Source organism: Salvelinus namaycush, chromosome 38 (genome assembly GCF_016432855.1).
Source record: "Salvelinus namaycush isolate Seneca chromosome 38, SaNama_1.0, whole genome shotgun sequence".
Classification (NCBI taxonomy): domain Eukaryota; kingdom Metazoa; phylum Chordata; class Actinopteri; order Salmoniformes; family Salmonidae; genus Salvelinus; species Salvelinus namaycush.
In genome coordinates this window covers 12813308-12835178 of record NC_052344.1, presented here as the reverse complement: position 1 = coordinate 12835178, position 21871 = coordinate 12813308, and the positions used below count along the sequence as shown (strand labels likewise).

Genomic DNA, 21871 nt, shown 5'->3' with positions numbered 1-21871 from the left:
GTGTGTGTGTGTGTGTGTGTGTGTGTGTGTGTGTGTGTGTGTGTGTGTGTGTGTAAGAGAGAAATGATTATTGTGTGTTTTGTAGAGTATGTCTATGTTGCATTTTGTTTAGTCTTTTCACAATCTCATAAGACTGGTGACCTTCTGGTTCTTCCATTTATTTTCTACAGCAATTTCTCTCTCCCTCTCCTCCTGACTCCATCTGCCCCTCTCTATCATTCTCCCTCCCTCTCCTCCTGACTCCATCTGCCCCTCTCTATCATTCTCCCTCCCTCTCCTCCTGACTCCATCTGCCCCTCTCTATCATTCTCCCTCCCTCTCCTCCTGACTCCATCTGCCCCTCTCTATCATTCTCCCTCCCTCTCCTCCTGACTCCATCTGCCCCTCTCTATCATTCTCCCTCCCTCTCCTCCTGACTCCATCTGCCCCTCTCTATCATTCTCCCTCCCTCTCCTCCTGACTCCATCTGCCCCTCTCTATCATTCTCCCTCCCTCTCCTCCTGACTCCATCTGCCCCTCTCTATCATTCTCCCTCCCTCTCCTCCTGACTCCATCTGCCCCTCTCTATCATTCTCCCTCCCTCTCCTCCTGACTCCATCTGCCCCTCTCTATCATTCTCCCTCCCTCTCCTCCTGACTCCATCTGCCCCTCTCTATCATTCTCCCTCCCTCTCCTCCTGACTCCATCTGCCCCTCTCTATCATTCTCCCTCCCTCTCCTCCTGACTCCATCTGCCCCTCTCTATCATTCTCCCTCCCTCTCCTCCTGACTCCATCTGCCCCTCTCTATCATTCTCTCTCCCTCTCCTCCTGACTCCATCTGCCCCTCTCTATCATTCTCCCTCCCTCTCCTCCTGACTCCATCTGCCCCTCTCTATCATTCTCCCTCCCTCTCCTCCTGACTCCATCTGCCCCTCTCTATCATTCTCCCTCCCTCTCCTCCTGACTCCATCTGCCCCTCTCTATCATTCTCCCTCCCTCTCCTCCTGACTCCATCTGCCCCTCTCTATCATTCTCCCTCCCTCTCCTCCTGACTCCATCTGCCCCTCTCTATCATTCTCCCTCCCTCTCCTCCTGACTCCATCTGCCCCTCTCTATCATTCTCCCTCCCTCTCCTCCTGACTCCATCTGCCCCTCTCTATCATTCTCCCTCCCTCTCCTCCTGACTCCATCTGCCCCTCTCTATCATTCTCCCTCCCTCTCCTCCTGACTCCATCTGCCCCTCTCTATCATTCTCCCTCCCTCTCCTCCTGACTCCATCTGCCCCTCTCTATCATTCTCCCTCCCTCTCCTCCTGACTCCATCTGCCCCTCTCTATCATTCTCCCTCCCTCTCCTCCTGACTCCATCTGCCCCTCTCTATCATTCTCCCTCCCTCTCCTCCTGACTCCATCTGCCCCTCTCTATCATTCTCCCTCCCTCTCCTCCTGACTCCATCTGCCCCTCTCTATCATTCTCCCTCCCTCTCCTCCTGACTCCATCTGCCCCTCTCTATCATTCTCCCTCCCTCTCCTCCTGACTCCATCTGCCCCTCTCTATCATTCTCCCTCCCTCTCCTCCTGACTCCATCTGCCCCTCTCTATCATTCTCCCTCCCTCTCCTCCTGACTCCATCTGCCCCTCTCTATCATTCTCCCTCCCTCTCCTCCTGACTCCATCTGCCCCTCTCTATCATTCTCCCTCCCTCTCCTCCTGACTCCATCTGCCCCTCTCTATCATTCTCCCTCCCTCTCCTCCTGACTCCATCTGCCCCTCTCTATCATTCTCCCTCCCTCTCCTCCTGACTCCATCTGCCCCTCTCTATCATTCTCCCTCCCTCTCCTCCTGACTCCATCTGCCCCTCTCTATCATTCTCCCTCCCTCTCCTCCTGACTCCATCTGCCCCTCTCTATCATTCTCCCTCCCTCTCCTCCTGACTCCATCTGCCCCTCTCTATCATTCTCCCTCCCTCTCCTCCTGACTCCATCTGCCCCTCTCTATCATTCTCCCTCCCTCTCCTCCTGACTCCATCTGCCCCTCTCTATCATTCTCCCTCCCTCTCCTCCTGACTCCATCTGCCCCTCTCTATCATTCTCCCTCCCTCTCCTCCTGACTCCATCTGCCCCTCTCTATCATTCTCCCTCCCTCTCCTCCTGACTCCATCTGCCCCTCTCTATCATTCTCCCTCCCTCTCCTCCTGACTCCATCTGCCCCTCTCTATCATTCTCCCTCCCTCTCCTCCTGACTCCATCTGCCCCTCTCTATCATTCTCCCTCCCTCTCCTCCTGACTCCATCTGCCCCTCTCTATCATTCTCCCTCCCTCTCCTCCTGACTCCATCTGCCCCTCTCTATCATTCTCCCTCCCTCTCCTCCTGACTCCATCTGCCCCTCTCTATCATTCTCCCTCCCTCTCCTCCTGACTCCATCTGCCCCTCTCTATCATTCTCCCTCCCTCTCCTCCTGACTCCATCTGCCCCTCTCTATCATTCTCCCTCCCTCTCCTCCTGACTCCATCTGCCCCTCTCTATCATTCTCCCTCCCTCTCCTCCTGACTCCATCTGCCCCTCTCTATCATTCTCCCTCCCTCTCCTCCTGACTCCATCTGCCCCTCTCTATCATTCTCCCTCCCTCTCCTCCTGACTCCATCTGCCCCTCTCTATCATTCTCCCTCCCTCTCCTCCTGACTCCATCTGCCCCTCTCTATCATTCTCCCTCCCTCTCCTCCTGACTCCATCTGCCCCTCTCTATCATTCTCCCTCCCTCTCCTCCTGACTCCATCTGCCCCTCTCTATCATTCTCCCTCCCTCTCCTCCTGACTCCATCTGCCCCTCTCTATCATTCTCCCTCCCTCTCCTCCTGACTCCATCTGCCCCTCTCTATCATTCTCCCTCCCTCTCCTCCTGACTCCATCTGCCCCTCTCTATCATTCTCCCCCTCCTCCTCTCCTCCTGACTTCCTCCTCTCCCTGACTCCATCTGCCCCTCTCTATCATTCTCCCTCCCTCTCCTCCTGACTCCATCTGCCCCTCTCTATCATTCTCCCTCCCTCTCCTCCTGACTCCATCTGCCCCTCTCTATCATTCTCCCTCCCTCTCCTCCTGACTCCATCTGCCCCTCTCTATCATTCTCCCTCCCTCTCCTCCTGACTCCATCTGCCCCTCTCTATCATTCTCCCTCCCTCTCCTCCTGACTCCATCTGCCCCTCTCTATCATTCTCCCTCCCTCTCCTCCTGACTCCATCTGCCCCTCTCTATCATTCTCCCTCCCTCTCCTCCTGACTCCATCTGCCCCTCTCTATCATTCTCCCTCCCTCTCCTCCTGACTCCATCTGCCCCTCTCTATCATTCTTTCTCTCTCTGTTCCTGTCTTGCTCTTTCTCTATTTCCCCTGCCTCTCTGCCTCTCAATCTCACTGGGACCTTGGGCTTTCCCTCTGCATCATGTGGGTCACTGGTATTATCAGGAGACAATACCCCTTTCACAAGACCCATCTGAACATATATCCTCTTGGCAATACAGATCCTGTAAAAAGGGCATATTGTGTGTGTTAGTGTGCACGTGTGTGTATTATTTGTTTGTTAGGATCCCCAGTAGCTTTTGCAGAAGCAGTTGCTGCTCTTCCAGGGGTCCACAAAAAAACACTAAACATTACAAAGTAACAAAACACTTATAGACAAGGAAAGTCAAACACATTTTAAATACAATTATATACAAACAATACAACAAAAATAATGTGTGTGTTTGTCCCCGCCGTTCCATGAGTTGTATTTTTAATCAGTATTTTTTTAAGATCATTTTGCTGTTTGAGTAATGGGAGATGGAAAAGAGTTCCATGCGATCATGGCTCTGTATAAAACTGCGTTGCCGGGAATTTGTTTTGGACTTGGGGACTGTGAAGAGACCCCTGGTGGTATGTCTTGTGGGGTGTGAATGGGTGTCTGAGCTGAATGTTATTTGATTATGCAGACAGACTGGATTTTCGTCACAGTAATATTTCTCATTAAAACTAGGAGAAACAGTTAATCTCTTGTCAACCCTCAACCAGTGAAGACTGGCATGCATGCTGATGATGTTAGTTCTGTATGTGCAGTTAAATGTTCTGCGTTGTTTATGAGCCAGCTGCAGTTTTGCTACTGACTGTTTCCTTATTTAGAATTTCAGTGAGCTCACTGGCTTTGAGTGCTGTAAAGTGTGAAATCATCCGCATACGTAGGCATTCTAGTTTTGTTTAAGACCAATGGCAAATAATTTGTTAAAATAGAGAAGAGTAACGGCCCAAGACAACTGCCCTGAGGGATACCTCATTGTAGATATTTGATGTTAAAGAAGATTCCATTAAAGAACACTGGGTTCTATTGGATAAATAACTCTCCAACCATGTGTTGGCAGGTGATGTAAAGCCATACCAAGTGCGTTTTTTCAATAATAATGTATGATCAATAACATCAAAGACTGCACTGAAATCTAACAGTACAGCTCCAACTACCATCTTATTATCCATTTATTTTAACCAATCATCAGTCATCTGAGTCAGTGCAGTACAAGTTGAGTGTCCTTCTCTATATGCATGCTGAAAGTCAGTAGTTAACTTGTTCTCTGAAAAATAGCTTTGTATTTGTTCAAACACAATTATCTCCATCAGTTTACTAAGAACAGGCTGTTAACTGACTGGGTGGTTGTTAGAGCCAGCAAAGGGTGCTTTACTATTTTATGCAGTGGAATTACTTTAGCTTCCTTCCACACCTGTGGACACACACTCCTTTAGGCTTTAGTTAAAGATCAAGCCAATAGGGGTGGTGATAGTCTGCTACCATTCAATAGTTTACCATCAAGGTTGTCTTTACCTGGATGCTTATCATTATTGATGGATAAAAACTGTTTTTCCACCTCTCCCACACTAACTTGACCAAATTGAAAACAGCAATCCTTCTCTTTTATTATTAAATATTTTATACCAAAATATGAAGGTTCACTGTTCAATGTTGTCATTTCATTTTTTAGTTTTTCCACTACTAGTGAAAAGAGTAATTGAAATGATTGGCAATACCAAAAGGTTTTGTTATGAATGGCCCATCGACTTCAATGAATGATGGAGATGAATTGGGTTTTCTACCCATGAGATCATTTAAGGTGCTCAAGTCTTTTTCCATTTTGTTTTATGTCATTTATCTTTGTTTGGTAATACTTTCTTCTTTTTGTTAAGTTTGGTCACAGCATTTCTCAATTGACAGTATGTCGACCAATCAGCTGAGCAGCCTGACTTGTTTGCCACCTCTTTTTTACATAATTTCTTTCAAACATGAAATGTTTCAGTTCGTCATCAATCCAGGAGGCTCTAACAGTTCCCACAGTTAGTTTCTTAACAGGTGCATGCTTGTCAACAATTTGCATGAATCATTTTCAAAAGACGTCCAGTTCTGCATCTGGATTCACTTCCTCATACACATCAGACCAACACATTTTTATACATCTTTAATATGGTATTGTGTTTCTCTGTAGTGACCTGGAGTAGGTCTGTGTGAGGTTCAGTGTGTGTGTGTGTGTGTGTGTGTATGTGTTGTGTGTGTGTGTGTGTTGTGAGTGTGTGTTTTTAAATGAACAGTGTGTACTATATCTCTCTGCAGCGGCCCACTCCTCCACTTCCCCCGGCCCAGGAGGAAGAGGAGGGTGAGAAGAGCTGTGGCCCCGCTGGGTTCTGGGAGGCCCTCACACCCTGCAACGGTTGTCACAACCTGGGCTTCTCCAGCCTGTCACAGGTACGCACACACACACACCTCCCCCTTTCACTTGTATTCCTACATAGCCTCTTCCTCCTGTCATTAATACAACTGATAACCATTGTTATGGAGGGCCAGTATACTATGCTATAATTGCCCTGTCTCAATCATAAGTCACTCTAATGGCCTGTTTCCCAGTTTGCATGGCTTGTTGTCTCTGAAAGCCTCAGTTAATATACATCACCCAGCAGAATGCAGCTCTGATGGGCCATGTAGCAATATGTTTATGTATTTCCATGACTAATAGAGCTCAGTGGATGTCGTCTTGCGTTTTGCGCTTGGTGTGTATTTGTCGTTGTGTTGCTGTGAGAACTGCATAGTATCTCTCTCGACCACTTGCTCTCTTTCGCTATCTATCTTTCTGTCTATCTTTCTGACTGTCTATTTTTCTCACTACATACAGTTGAAGTCAGAAGTTTACATACACCTTAGCCAAATACATTTAAACTCAGTATTTCACAATTCCTGACATTTAATCCTAGTAAAGATTCCCTGTCTTAGGCCAGTTAGGATCACCACTTTATTTAAGAAATGTGAAATGTCAGAATATTAGTAGAGAGATTGATTTATTTCAGCTTTTATTTCTTTCATCACATTCCCAGTGGGTCAGAAGTTTACATACACTCAATTAGTATTTGGTAGCATTTCCTTTCAATTGTTTTACTTGGGTCAAACGTTTCGGGTAGCCTTCCACAAGCTTCCCACAATAAGTTAGGTGAATTTTGGCCCATTCCTCCTGACAGAGCTGGTGTAACTGAGTCAGGTTTGTAGGCCTCCTTGCTCGCACACGCTTTTTCAGTTCTGCCCACAAATGTTCTATAGGATTGAGGTCAGGGCTTTGTGATGGCCACTCCAGTACCTTGACTTTGTTGTCCTGAAGCCATTTTGCCACAACTTTGGAAGTATACTTGGGGTCATTGTCCATTAGGAAGACCCATTTTCAACCAAACTTCCTGACTGATGTCTTGAGATGTTGCTTCAATATATCCACATCATTTTCCTTCCTCTTAATGCCATTTATTTTGTGAAGTGCACCAGTCCCTACTGCAGCAAAGCACCTCCACAACATGATGCTGCCACCCCCTTGCTTCACGGTTGGGATGATGTTCTTCAGCTTGCAAGCCTCTCCCTTATTCCTCCAAACATAACTATGGTCATTATGGCCAAACAGTTCTATTTTTGTTTCATCAGACCAGAGGACATTTCCCCAAAAAGTACGATCTTTGTCCCAATGTGCAGTTGCAAACCGTAGTCTGGCTTTTTATGGTGGTTTTGGAGCAGTGGCTTCTTCCTTGCTGAGCGGCCTTTCAGGTTATGTTGATATAGGACTAGTTTTACTGTGGATATAGATACTTTTGAACCTGTTTCCTCCAGAATCTTCACAAGGTACTTTGCTGTTGTTCTGGGATTGATTTGCACTTTTCGCACCAAAGTATGTTCATCTCTAGGAAACAGCCTTCCTGAGCGGTATGACGGCTGCGTGGTCCCATGGTGTTTATACTTGCGTACTATTGTTTGTACAGATGAACGTGGTACCTTCAGGCGTTTGGAAATTGCTCCCAAGGATGAACCAGACTTGTGGATGTCTACAATTTTTTTTTCTGAGGTCTTGGCTGATTTCTTTTGATTTTCCCATGATGTCAAGCAAAGAGGCACTGAGTTTGAAGGTAGGCCTTGAAAGACATCCACAGGTACACCTCAAAATTGACTCAAATGATGTCAATTATAAGTGAAATAGTGAAATAATTATAAGTGAAATAATCTGTCCTTAAACAATTGTTGGAAAAATTACGTGTGTCATGCACAAAGTAGACGTCCTAACCGACTTGCCAAAACTATAGTTTGTTAACAAGAAATGTGTGGAGTGGTTGAAAAACAAGTTTCAATGTCTCCAACCTAAGTGTATGTAAACTTCCGACTTCAACTGTATCTTTCTCACTATCTTTCTGAATATCTTTTTCTCTCTTCGTTTAGTTTCTCTCTCTTTCTCTCTCCCTTAATTTTTCTCTTTCTCTTGTCTCCACAACGGGGAAGAGCATCAGTATCCATTCTCTCAGCTCTTTCCCCTCCCTGTTGCCCCCCCCTCCCCCTCCTGTCTTCCCTTCTTTCCCCTCCCTCCCCCCTTTCTCCCCCTCTGTCCTCCCCCCTCCGGTCTCCCCCCTCTGTCCTCCCTCTCCCCCTCCTGTCTCCCTGTCTCCCCCTCTTTCTCCTCCCTCTCTCCCCCTCTGTCCTCCCCCCTCCTGTCTCCCTCCTCTGTCTTCCCCCTCCTGTCTCCCCCCTCTGTCCTCCCTCTTCCCTCCTGTGTCTGGCTAGAGTTAACTATCAACACCTGGTTCTCTGTGTGGTGGGGGATGATGGGCCTGGGATGGAGTCCCTGACCGATTAGCAGGGTCCACTTTTGGGATTTTGTGTATGTGTGTACATTTTGTTCTCAACTGGCCTCATTTTGGTTTCAACTAGCCCAAAATTCTCCCCACAGCTCCTCTCCCTGTCCCCAAGGCAATCAGCTCCCTCCTGATTGGTTTGTCACGGTTGCCTCTCAACAAGGAAATAATATTACTTATAACAGGATCCTTCAACTAGTCCTGGAACTTTCAAAGTGTGTGTTCAACTGCTTAGCACAATCTTCACAAAATATCCATATATATTGTTTCATTTTAGAGGTTCAATTGTAAGTAAGGACGCTTTCTCTGCGCCAATGTCCACCACCAAAGCAGACTTACTCCACACCTCCTCAGTCTCCCTCCCTTTTTCTCTCCTCCTTCTCTCCATCTGTTCTTCTCTCCTTCCTGCTCTCATCCGTCCGGTTGGTCAGATTGTCAGAGTGATGGCAGTCCCACTGGGCTCTGTTCTCTTCCTCTTTTTAAGTGGTGAAATGTCTCTCTCTCGCTTTCCACTCGGTTTCACTTCTTCGCTTTTTCTCCACAACTTTCTTTCCCTTTGGCCTCACCCCCCCATCTCTCTGTCTCTCTCTCTCCTTCCCTACATCACCCCCCATCTCTCTGTCTCTCTCTCTCCTTCCCTACATCACCCCCCATCTCTCTGTCTCGCTCTCTCCTTCCCTACATCACCCCACATCTCTCTCTCTCCTTCCCTACATCACCCCACATCTCTCTCTCTCCTTCCCTACATCACCCCCATCTCTCTGTCTCTCTCTCCTTCCCTACATCACCCCACATCTCTCTCTCTCTCTCCTTCCCTACATCAGCCCACATCTCTCTCTCTCTCCTTCCCTACATCACCCCCCATCTCTCTGTCTCTCTCTCTCCTTCCCTACATCACCCCCCATCTCTCTGTCTCTCCCTCTCCTTCCCTACATCACCCCACATCTCTCTCTCTCTCCTTCCCTACATCACCCCCCATCTCTCTGTCTCTCTCTCTCCTTCCCTACATCACCCCCCATCTCTCTGTCTCTCTCTCCTTCCCTACATCACCCCCCATCTCTCTGTCTCTCTCTCCTTCCCTACGTCACCCCACATCTCTCTCTCTCTCCTTCCCTACATCACCCCACATCTCTCTCTCTCTCCTTCCCTACATCACCCCACGTCTCTCTCTCTCCTTCCCTACATCACCCCACATCTCTCTCTCTCCTTCCCTACATCACCCCACATCTCTCTCTCTCTCCTTCCCTACATCACCCCACATCTCTCTCTCCTTCCCTACATCACCCCACATCTCTCTCTCTCTCCTTCCCTACATCACCCCCCATATCTCTCTCTCCTTCCCTACATCACCCCACATATCTCTCTCCTTCCCTACATCACCCCACATCTCTCTCTCTCCTTCCCTACATCACCCCACATCTCTCTCTCTCCTTCCCTACATCACCCCACATCTCTCTCTCTCTCTCCTTCCCTACATCACCCCACATCTCTCTCTCTCTCTCCTTCCCTACATCACCCCACATCTCTCTCTCTCCTTCCCTACATCACCCCACGTCTCTCTCTCTCCTTCCCTACATCACCCCACATCTCTCTCTCTCTCCTTCCCTACATCACCCCACATCTCTCTCTCCTTCCCTACATCACCCCACATATCTCTCGCTCTTTCCCTACATCACCCCACATCTCTCGCTCCTTCCCTACATCACCCCACATATCTCTCTCTCCTTCCCTACATCACCCCACATATCTCTCTCTCCTTCCCTACATCACCCCACATCTCTCTCTCTCTCTCCTTCCCTACATCACCCCACATCTCTCTCTCTCTCTCTCTCCTTCCCTACATCACCCCACATCTCTCTCTCTCTCTCCTTCCCTACATCACCCCACATCTCTCTCTCTCTCTCTCCTTCCCTACATCACCCCACATCTCTCTCTCTCTCTCTCCTTCCTTACATCACCCCACATCTCTCTCTCTCCTTCCCTACATCACCCCACATCTCTCTCTCTCTCCTTCCCTACATCACCCCACATCTCTCTCTCTCTCCTTCCCTACATCACCCCACATCTCTCTCTCTCTCCTTCCCTACATCACCCCCCCATCTCTCTCTCCTTCCCTACATCACCCCACATCTCTCTCTCTCTCCCTCCCTACATCACCCCCACATCTCTCTCTCTCTCCTTCCCTACATCACCCCCACATCTCTCTCTCTCTCCTTCCCTACATCACCCCCACATCTCTCTCTCTCTCCTTCCCTACATCACCCCACATCTCTCTCTCTCTCCTTCCCTACATCACCCCCCATCTCTCTCTCTCTCCTTCCCTACATCAGCCCACATCTCTCTCTCCTTCCCTACATCACCCCCCATCTCTCTCTCTCTCCTTCCCTACATCACCCCCCATCTCTCTCTCTCTCTCCTTCCCTACATCAGCCCACATCTCTCTCTCCTTCCCTACATCACCCCCCATCTCTCTCTCTCTCCTTCCCTACATCACCCCCCATCTCTCTCTCTCTCCTTCCCTACATCAGCCCACATCTCTCTCTCTCCTTCCCTACATCACCCCACATCTCTCTCTCTCTCTTTCCTTCCCTACATTACCCCACATCTCTCTCTCTCTCTCTCCTTCCCTACATCACCCCCCATCTCTCTCTCTCCTTCCCTACATCACCCCCCCATCTCTCTCTCTCCTTCCCTACATCACCCCCATCTCTCTCTCTCTCTCTCTCCTTCCCTACATCACCCCCCCATCTCTCTCTCCTTCCCTACATCACCCCACATCTCTCTCTCTCTCTTTCCTTCCCTACATTACCCCACATCTCTCCCCTTCCCTACATCACCCCACATCTCTTTCTCCACATTTCTCTCTCACTGTCTGACAGAAGTCTGTTAAGCGCTGTATCGATCGCCGTGGTAGCGAAGTCTCAGCTGTCACTCAAGCTGTCAGTCAGAGAGACGGACTGTACTCTGATGTGTGCTGCAGAGGGTGACTGTAAAAGGCTGCTGTGCGTGTGCATGTGATAAATAGAGCGAGTGAGGGAGTCAGAGAGGGAGAGAAAGAGAGAGAGCATTTAGTTGTAACCACAGAAGCAACCCCAAGACATCATCAAACGTCTTTCATTGCCACAGTTCCTATATATGGGCATTGAGCAGGTGGAAAAACGTGTCCTTCTCTGTCGCATATCTTGCATATGTGTGTTTGAGTAGAGGGGGTTCCATCTCTCTTCTCTCTTCTCTCTTCTCTCTTCTCTCTTCTCTCTTCTCTCTCTCTCTCTCTCTCTCTCGTCACACAGACGTGGATCCTCTATCCTCTCCATGTGAAGGCAGACCGATGCCATGACAACCAAGGACCACTTTAGGTGTGTGTGTTTGGTAAAGCGGTGCGGGGTTCCTTCAGCTGAAAGTACGACTTCTTAGAGGGAAAAGAAGTATGAACTTTTTCACTGTGGAGCCCCTGCAGAGAGAACGATGGAGAGAGAGATGGGGGGAGGGAGAGAGGGAGTGGGAGAGAGGGAAGGCAAAGGGTTCACACGGTTGCTAGGCAACACATAAATTCAAAAAGTAGCAGGCGTGGGATATCCGCCCACTACAACCATTGACAAATCTGTACCAGATCAGGTCAGGTGCGTCAGAGCACTGCGCTATATCAGACACACACGCATACGGAAACACACACCCACACACATACGCACAGGAATGCACGGCTGCACCCTGCACGGCTGTACGCACGCACATTGTGCCGAGTGCTCCCGAGTGGTGCAGCGGTCTAAGGCACTGCATCACAGTGCTAGAGGCGTCACTACAGACACCCTAGTTCAAATCCAGGCTGTATCACAACCAGCCGTGATTGGGAGTCCCATAGGGTGGCGCACAATTGGCCTGGCGTCTCCGGACCGTCATTGTAATTAAGAATTTATTCTTAACTGACTTGCCTAGTTAAATAAAGGTTCAATTCAACAACAACAAAAACAGTGCAGGTTGGGAGAATCCAGGGTAAATGAATGGAGCTGGAAGGGTGTGTGTCCAATGTTGCAGCCATAGTAAGCTGTAGTGACCTTGTCACGCCCAGCCATCCTCTCGTCATCTCGCTAGAACATTCTGCTGACATTGTCAGGCGCTACCCTTGGGTTTCTTAGAGCCGCTGGGAGTGTGTGTGTGTTTGTGTGTTGCCCTCAGGGTTGCAGATAACTGTGTCCTGGAGGGTAAAAGAAAAGAACAGAGGATCTGGAGGTCTGATAAGAGAGAGAGTCTTGGGGAACAGAGGTTCTGGAGGTCTGATAAGAGAGAGTCTTGGGAAACAGAAGTTCTGGAGGTCTGATAAGAGAGAGTCTTGGGGAACAGAGGTTCTGGAGGTCTGATAAGAGAGAGAGTCTTGGGGAACAGAGGTTCTGGAGGTCTGATAAGAGAGAGTCTTGGGGAACAGAGGTTCTGGAGGTCTGAAAAGAGAGAGAGTTGGGGAACAGAGGTTCTGGAGGTCTGATAAGAGAGAGTCTTGGGGAACAGAGGTTCTGGAGGTCTGAAAAGAGAGAGAGTCTTGGGGAACAGAGGTTCTGGAGGTCTGATAAGAGAGAGTCTTGGGGAACAGAGGTTCTGGAGGTCTGATAAGAGAGAGAGTCTTGGGGAACAGAGGTTCTGGAGGTCTGATAAGAGAGAGAGTCTTGGGGAACAGAGGTTCTGGAGGTCTGAAAAGAGAGAGAGTCTTGGGGAACAGAGGTTCTGGAGGTCTGATAAGAGAGAGAGTCTTGGGGAACAGAGGTTCTGGAGGTCTGATAAGAGAGAGAGTCTTGGGGAACAGAGGTTCTGGAGGTCTGATAAGAGAGAGAGTCTTGGGGGAACAGAGGTTCTGGAGGTCTGAAGAGAGAGAGAGTCTTGGGGAACAGAGGTTCTGGAGGTCTGATAAGAGAGAGTCTTGGGGAACAGAGGTTCTGGAGGTCTGAAAATAGAGAGTCTTGGGGAACAGAGGTTCTGGAGGTCTGATAAGAGAGAGAGTCTTGGGGAACAGAGGTTCTGGAGGTCTGATAAGAGAGGGAGTCTTGGGGGACAGAGGTTCTGGAGGTCTGATAAGAGAGAGAGTCTTGGGGAACAGAGGTTCTGGAGGTCTGATAAGAGAGAGAGCCTTGGGGAACAGAGGTTCTGGAGGTCTGATAAGAGAGAGAGCCTTGGGGAACAGAGGTTCTGGAGGTCTGATAAGAGAGAGAGTCTTGGGGAACAGAGGTTCTGGAGGTCTGATAAGAGAGAGAGTCTTGGGGAACAGAGGTTCTGGAGGTCTGATAAGAGAGAGAGTCTTGGGGAACAGAGGTTCTGGAGGTCTGATAAGAGAGAGAGTCTTGGGGAACAGAGGTTCTGGAGGTCTGATACGAGAGAGAGTCTTGGGGAACAGAGGTTCTGGAGGTCTGATAAGAGAGAGAGTCTTGGGGAACAGAGGTTCTGGAGGTCTGATACGAGAGAGAGTCTTGGGGAACAGAGGATGAGGAAGAGGTGGGGTCAGATGTTTGCGTTTCCTATCAGTCATAACCAAGATCAAATTGTTTTGATGAAATATAACTTTCCACTTTGTTCTTATACAGACTTCACTACACTTGAATATTTTTCATATGTGCCTATTGTTATTTAAATTGATCATTGAGAAACACCCCCTGGATGTCTTGTGATGGTTTGCTCCATAGAACACACTGGTTGGAGTGTTCCAATGTGCTGGTTCGAAACCCCAACTAGGTGAAACATCTGCCAATGTGCCCTTGAGCAAGGCACTTAACCCTAATTGCTCCTGTAAGTCGCTCTGGATAAGAGTATCTGCTATGTGACTAACGTTACAATGTAAAAGTCACGTAAATGCCATGTGGGTCCCATGTGGCTCAGTTGGTAGAGCATGGCGCTTGCAATGCCAGGGTTGTGGGTTCGATTCTCATGGTATGCACTCACTACTGTAAGTCTCTCTGGATAAGAGCGTCTGCTGAATGACTCAAACGTAAGAAAGGTAAGATAAGTGGAGATAAGTGTGTGTGTGTTTGTGTGTAATTACATTCATTTCTCATGGCTAATATTTATGGAAAATGCATTAAGTATCAAATCAAATCAAGCTTTCAGACATGGAATGCAACACAATGTGTTTCACAGGAAAAAACTATGAAAATAAAAATATATTTACATTACAACAAACATAAGAGGATAAAATATGAAATTAAACTGAACAACTAAAAAGCACCCTAAGGAAAAGTAAAGCTAAAAATGTGTGTTTTAAATCTCTTTTAAATATGTCCAGTTCGGCCCTCCTTAGGTTCTCTGGCAGACTATTCCAGAGGCTGGGGGCATAGTAACTGCCTCTCAATGACTCCTGGTCCCAGGCTTTGGGATAGTTAAAAGGCCAGTGCCAGAGGACCTAAGTGACCTACTGGGTACATAACTTAGAAGCATGTCTGACATGTATTGGGGTGAACAATCGTGGATTGATTTAAAAACCAATAGAAATTAATTTTAAAAATGTACAGGCAGCCAGTACCGAGACCTTAAAACCGGTGTAATGTGTGCTGTCCGTCTGGTCTTGGTCAGTACCAGTGCTGCAGCATTCTGTATGTTTTGTAGTTAACCAATGACTTTCTTGGGTAGACCAGACAGAAGAGCATTACAGTAGACAAGCCTGGTTGTAACACAAGCATGGATGAGTCTCTCTATCAGCCTGAGAGAGAAACGGCCACACCTTGGTAATGTTCCTCTGGTGGTAAAAATATATTGGTCACATTTCTAATGTTTGATTCGAAATTGAGTTCAGAATCTAAAATAACACCTTGTTTTTTACCTGGTGTTTTATCTGTATTACCCTTGAATTAAAATGTGCCCCCAGATTTTCTGTCTGTGCTTTGGCTCCAACAATAAGTACCTTGTTCTTGTCTTGGTTTAGTTGGAGGAAGTTGTGAGCCATCCAAGTATTTAAATCACTAATACAGTCTAATAAATTATCCGTAGAGGTAAAATCCTCTGGTAACACAGAAATATAAAGTTGTCTGCGTAGCAGTGGAAATCAATGCTGTGCTTTCTGATAACGCTGCCAAGGGGTAACATATATAAACTGAACAGTACCAAACCCAAAATCGAACGTTGTGGGACGCCACAACTCTCGACTGGTTAAATAGGTCTTAAAGAGGTCCTAAAGGACAGAGAGCTCTTTGGCATCTGTGTTGGCTTTAAGATAATTTACCACTTTAACTAAGGCTGTCTCTGTGCTGTGGTGGGCCCTAATACCACTTTGGAATTTTTTTAAATTGCTGGTTGAAAACAAATTTCTTAAGAATTTTGCTTAAGAATTGAAGGTTGGAGATTGGCTGAAAATTGCAGAGAGCTGAAGAATCTAGATTACGTTTCTTCAGAAGGGGTTTCACCATAGCAGTTATTAGTGCAGTGGGGAAAGTGCCTGTGAAGTGATTAACAATTGCTTTCACTTCTTCACATATGCAATTAAAAACTGTTTTGAAAAAGGTGGGGATAGGATCGAGAAGGCAGGTAGAAGGCTTAAGTTGTGATATCACTTTCCTGAGCATGTCTGTGTCAACCAGGGAAAATAAATCCATAGTGTCTTTGCGTGGTAGTCTAGGGCACATATCAAACTTCATCAGGTCTTGCTTGACTGATAAACATTAGGCTGGGTATCTCTGAAATATGCCGCAAACTCATCACATTTAGATGTAGAGGAAAGTTCACATAGGTTTGCGAGGGTAGGATTTATCAGGCCATCAATGGTCGAGAAGAGCACTGTCGAATTATTCTGATTAATAGTGATCAAGTTACAAAAATGAGCCCATCTGGCTTTGACTTTCTCCACTTCCGGTCAATTAAATGTATTAGTTTCCTCCCTCATCTCTGTTTGGATGTGGCCTTTTTCAACTTTACTGGAGCTATGGCATCAATGGTTGCCTTTCATTTGCTATTAAAGTTTTCAACTAAATCATCACAAGAAGAAGGCAGAATAGGTGGTGGAGTGTTGTTCATACACTCAATAACATCTGTATCAACGTCAGAGGTAAGATAGTATTTCTTAATAATGTGTTCAGTATTACACTGCACTATGGGCAACAAGGTAGTAAAAAATATGGAGTGGTGATCAGATAAAGCAACATCAACAATAGAAGATATGTCAATAGAAAGCCCCTTGGTAATAACCAGGTCCAGAGTATGGTTGCGGTTATGGGTGAGCCCGGTAACATGTTAGATAAAGCCCATAGAGTTCAAAAGATGAATATGTTCGATGGCCTTGGCGTCAGTCTCTTAGTCAACATGAAAATTAAAATCGCCCAACACAATGATTTTATCATAGTTCTCAAGGACAATAGAGAATAGTTCAGAGAAATCAGTAAAGAAAGTCGGGCAGTACTTTGGTGGCCTCTACAGGTAACTGATGCAAGCAGTAGAATCAGATTTAAAAAACATGTAAAAAATACACCTAATGGAGCAGCGGGGACTGTGAAGAGATACATACACACAGGAACAGCTTGGGGCGGCAGGTAGCCTAGTGGTTAGAGCGTTGGGCCAGTAATTGCTAGATCGAATCCCCGAGCTGACAAGGTAAAAATCTGTCGTTCTGCCCCTGAACAAGGCAGTTAACCCACTGTTCCTAGGCCGTCATTGTAAATAAGAATTTGTTCTTAACTGACTTGCTTGGTTAGATAAAAAATAAAAACAAATTACCAGCCATTTCTGTAGGAGTTGATATGTTTCTGTTGCTTTTTCTGACAGGGAGGACTGGATCAGTACCAGACCCTGTCTGTCAGTCTCTAAAACAGTTTGATGTTGCTGGGACTGGAGCACTACCAGACCCTGTCTGTCAGTCTCTAAAACAGTTTGATGATGCTGGGACTGGAGCACCACCAGGCCCTGTCTGTCAGTCTCTAAAACAGTTTGATGATGCTGGGACTGGAGCACTACCAGACCCTGTCTGTCAGTCTCTAAAACAGTTTTATGTTGCTGGGACTGGAGCACTACCAGACCCTGTCTGTCAGTCTCTAAAACAGTTTGATGTTGCTGGGGCTGGAGCACTACCAGACCCTGTCTGTCAGTCTCTAAAACAGTTTTATGTTGCTGGGACTGGAGCACTACCAGACCCTGTCTGTCAGTCTCTAAAACAGTTTGATGTTGCTGGGACTGGAGCACTACCAGACCCTGTCTGTCAGGGAGCTAACATTAATGATATGCATGTCAATCTCTCATGGCTCAAAGTGGAGGAGAGATTGACTTCATCACTGCTTGTTTTTGTAAGAGGTGTTGACATGCTGAATGAACCCGAGCTGTCTGTTTAAACTACTAGCATACAGCTCGGACACCCATGCATACCCCACAAGACATGCCACAAGGTCTCCACAGTCCCCAAGTCCAGAACAGACTATGGGAGGCGCACAACACTACATAGAGCCATGACTACATGGAACTCTATTCCACATCAGGTAACTGATGCAAGCAGTAGAATCAGATTAAAAAAACAGGTCAAAATACACCTAATGGAACAGCGGGGACTGTGAAGAGACACACACACAGGAACAGGTACACGCATACACACACAAGCGCTAGCACATGCACTCTACACACACGTGCATTGTAATATTGTTGTATTGTGGTGTTATACATGTTGTATTGTAGATATGTAGTGGTGTAATAATGTTATATGATGTACTGTTTTATCTTTTCTTTAATAAGTGCCTTAATGTGTTTGGACCCCAGGAAGAGTAGCTGCTGCCTATTCAACAGCTAATGGGATCCCTAATAAATACAAATACAGCTTTGCTATAGGATGCATTTAAAACTGAGATTCGGTTTGCCTGCGTTACAGCAAGGTCGGTGTACTTAGAAAGTAAGTTTCCTTTTCTCTCAGCCGAGCTAACAGCCAGAGGATCTCTTCCCTAAGATGCTTGATGGTGGTACATTTAGGGCAGACAAATCCCTGTCCATTTTCCAGTTCCACCTGATCTGCATCTTTTGGAAATCATCTTCCAGCTGTGGATAAAACCACTGGTGGGCTAGCACTGCTACCGTTAGCTGCTAGCCATCATGAAAACGGAGCAGACTAACTGCTACTTAACAGGAATCCGGGACACAAACTGACGGGGTAAGCCATAAAGGCTGACCCTGTCATGGACCCAGTAGAAATACAAACTTGAGCTATTATTAAAAACGATTTAACGTAATCTATTTCATAAAAACAACTAACCGAGTGTAGTTGTGGCCAAAATGTTTGAGAATGACACAAATATACATTTTCACAAAGTCTGCTGCCTCGGTTTGTATGATGGCAATTTGCATATACTCCAGAATGTTATGAAGAGTGATCAGATGAATTGCAAAGTCCCTCTTTGCCATGCAAATGAACTGAATCCCCCAAAAACATTTCCACTCTTTTTCAGCCCTGCCACAAAAGGACCAGCTGACATCATGTCAGTGATTCTCTCGTTAACACAGGTGTGAGTGTTGACGAGGACAAGGCTGGTGATCACTCTGTCATGCTGATTGAGTTTGAATAACAGACTGGAAGCTTCAAAAGGAGGGTGGTGCTTGGAATCGTTGTTCTTCTTCTGTCAACCATGGTTACCTGCAAGGAAACACGTGCCGTCATCATTGCTTTTCACAAAAAGGGCTTCACAGGCAAGGATATTGCTGCCAGTAAGATTGCACCTAAATCAACCATTTATCGGATCATCAAGAACTTCAAGGAGAGCGGTTCAATTGTTGTGAAGAAGGCTTCAGGGTGCCAAAGAAAGTCCAGCAAGCGCCAGGACCGTCTCCTAAAGTTGATTCAGCTGCGGGATCAGGGCACCACCAGTACAGAGCTTGCTCAGGAATGGCAGTAGGCAGGTGTGATTGCATCTGCACGCACAGTGAAGTGAAGAATTTTGGAGGATGGCCTGGTATCAAGAAGGGCAGCAAAGAAGCCACTTCTCTCCAGGAAAAACATCAGGAACAGACTGATATTCTGCAAAAGGTACAGGGATTGGACTACTGAGGACTGGGGGTAAAGTCATTTTCTCTGATGAATCCCCTTTCCGATTGTTTGGGGCATCCGGAAAAAAGCTTGTCCGGGGAAGACAAGGATAGCGCTACAATCAGTCCTGTGTCATGCCAACAGTAAAGCATCCTGAGACCATTCATGTGTGGGGTTGCTTCTCAGCCAAGGGAGTGGGCTCACTCACAATTTTGCCTAAGAACACAGCCATGAATAAAGAATGGTACCAACACATCCTCCGAGAGCAACTTCTCCCAACCATCCAGGAACAGTTTGGTGACGAACAATGCCTTTTCCAGCATGATGGAGCACCTTGCCATAAGGCAAAAGTGATAACTAAGTGGCTCTGGGAACAAAACATCGATATTTTGGGTTCATGGCCAGGAAACTCCTCAGACCTTAATCCCATTGAGGACTTGTGGTCAATCCTCAAGAGGCGGATGGACAAACAAAACCCCACAAATTCTGACAAACTCCAAGCATTGATTATGCAAGAATGGGCTGCCATCAGCCAGGATGTGGCCCAGAAGTTAATTGACAGCATGCCAGGGCAGATTGCAGAGGTCTTGAAAAAGAAGGGTGAACACTGCAAATATTGACTCTTTGCATCAACTTCATGTAATTGTCAATAAAAGCCATTGACACTTATGAAATGCTTGTAATTATACTTCAGTATTCCATAGTAACATCTGACAAAAATATCTAAAGACACTGAGACAGCAGACTTTGTGAAAATTAATATTTGTGTCATTCTCAAAACTTTTGACCACGACTCTACACTGTTTTGTTGAGCACTCTGATGACTTTTCATCAGAAATATGTGAAATATTTTCAGCTTGTATTTATGGTTGATGCATTGTGTGTGTGTCCACGCAGGTGGTCGTGTGTTTGTATGTGCTTATGAGCACACGTTTGTGTGTGTGTGTGTGTAATTACTCTCTCATAATCCATATGACCCAACACAGTTCGTTTATGATTGTGTTACCGTCGCTAATGTTAATGTGCAAAACTATTCATCTTCCCTGGCATTTCCATGTTAAATATTCATACATTAGCTAATACAGTTAGCATGAGATTGGTTCCCACTGGCTAGTCCTTCTTGTCAAGTCAGCATTTTCTAACAACTCACTGTCTACTGCTATAAGGTTCAGTCTCGGCTGGCGTTGCTAATGTTGGCAATGATGCTATTAGACAACGTAATACAGTATTTGCCTATGTGGGTTCTACTTTGCAACTTATGTTCATCAGTAATATGCAATTGACTCCAGATAAGTACACATGTGCAGCGCACTTCACCATTTCCAAGTTATCCTTCTAGATACTGTACAGTGCCTATAGAAAGTCTACACCTCCATTTTGTTGCATTACAAAGTGGGATTGAAATAGATGTAATTGTAATTTTTTTGTCATTGATCTACACAAAATACTTGTTATACGCCATAACTTTGTTTAGGCAAGCCTAAATTAGTTCAGAAGTCAAATTTGGCTTAACAAATCACATGATAAATTATATGGCCTCACTCTGTGTGAAATAGTGGTTGACCCGTTTTTTTTGAATGACTACACCCCCTTCTTTTGTCCCCCATACATACAACATAAGTAAGTTAAATGGCTGTGATAGGAGAAAATAAACATATTACTGTCACGGTCATGAGGAGAGACGGACCAAGGCGCAGCGTGATTAAAGTTCCACATCTTTTAATGAAGCGAAACTTCCAAACAAAACAATAAACAAACAACGAAACGTGACATCAGTGGTGCTACATGCACATACACAAAACAATATCCCACAAAGCAGGTGGGAACAGGGACACCTTAAGTATGATCCCCAATTAGAGACAACGATAATCAGCTGCCTCTAATTGGGAAGCATACTCAATCCCAAACATAGAAATAGGAAAACTAGAACACCCCCCTAGTCACGCTCTGACCTAAACACCATAGAGAACCGAGGGCTCTCTATGGTCAGGGCGTGACAATTACGCATATGCAGTCTTCTTTAGTGCACTTATTCAAAGTCCCAAGCCATTGCACAAGAACACTTAGGTTCAAGGCAATATTCAAGGGCGTTGTAGTTTTTTATGGTTAATGTCATCTCTCCTTTAAATTATACCTATTTAAATGTTGTGGTTTTGGGGTACAGTGGTGAAAGTGGCATGTTTGGGAATCCCTCTCTCTCTCTCTCTCTCTCTCTCTCTCTCCTCTCTCTCTCTCTCTCTCTCTCTCTCTCTCTCTCTCTCTCTCTCTCTCTCGTGATTTAACAGTTGGACCATACAGCCACTCTACAAAGGTCATAAATCCTCTTCCTCTGCCACACATACTAAGGGTCCCCACTACGTGGTCCCCACTAGAGTCATACTGACTGAGTCACCCCAGGCCTTCATAACCAGCTAATATACAACTCGGCATATTTTATGATTCAACTCTGTTCCTCACAAGTGGTGATAAGGAAGTTGCTGTGGAATCCAAGTGGAGGCAGAAATCATCTCCTTGGAAAGTGGCATTTCTGCAGTATATAATCTGCATCACATGATTATAGGAATGGCCGCTGGATACTGGTGCTTGGTGTCATTGGAGGGCTGAAGAATAAGTCAGAGACCTACACTAGCTAAACGAGGACTGAACAACAAGTTAGAGACCTGCACTAGCTAAACGAGGACTGAACAACAAGTTAGAGACCTACACTAGCTAAACAAGGACTGAGGGACAAGTCAGAGACCTACACTAGCTAAACAAGGACTGAACAACAAGTTAGAGA

General features: G+C 46.3%; 1 protein-coding gene across 1 annotated transcript in view; it reads left to right on the top strand.

Moving 5' to 3' along the window:
- LOC120031839 (ankyrin repeat and sterile alpha motif domain-containing protein 1B-like) overlaps positions 1–21871 on the top strand; it is a 231310-nt gene that overhangs the window by 27417 nt on the left and 182022 nt on the right. The window contains exon 6 of the mRNA XM_038977659.1: positions 5599–5730. Within this exon, the coding sequence (XP_038833587.1) occupies positions 5599–5730 (132 nt within the window). The remainder of the gene's footprint in view (positions 1–5598; positions 5731–21871) is intronic.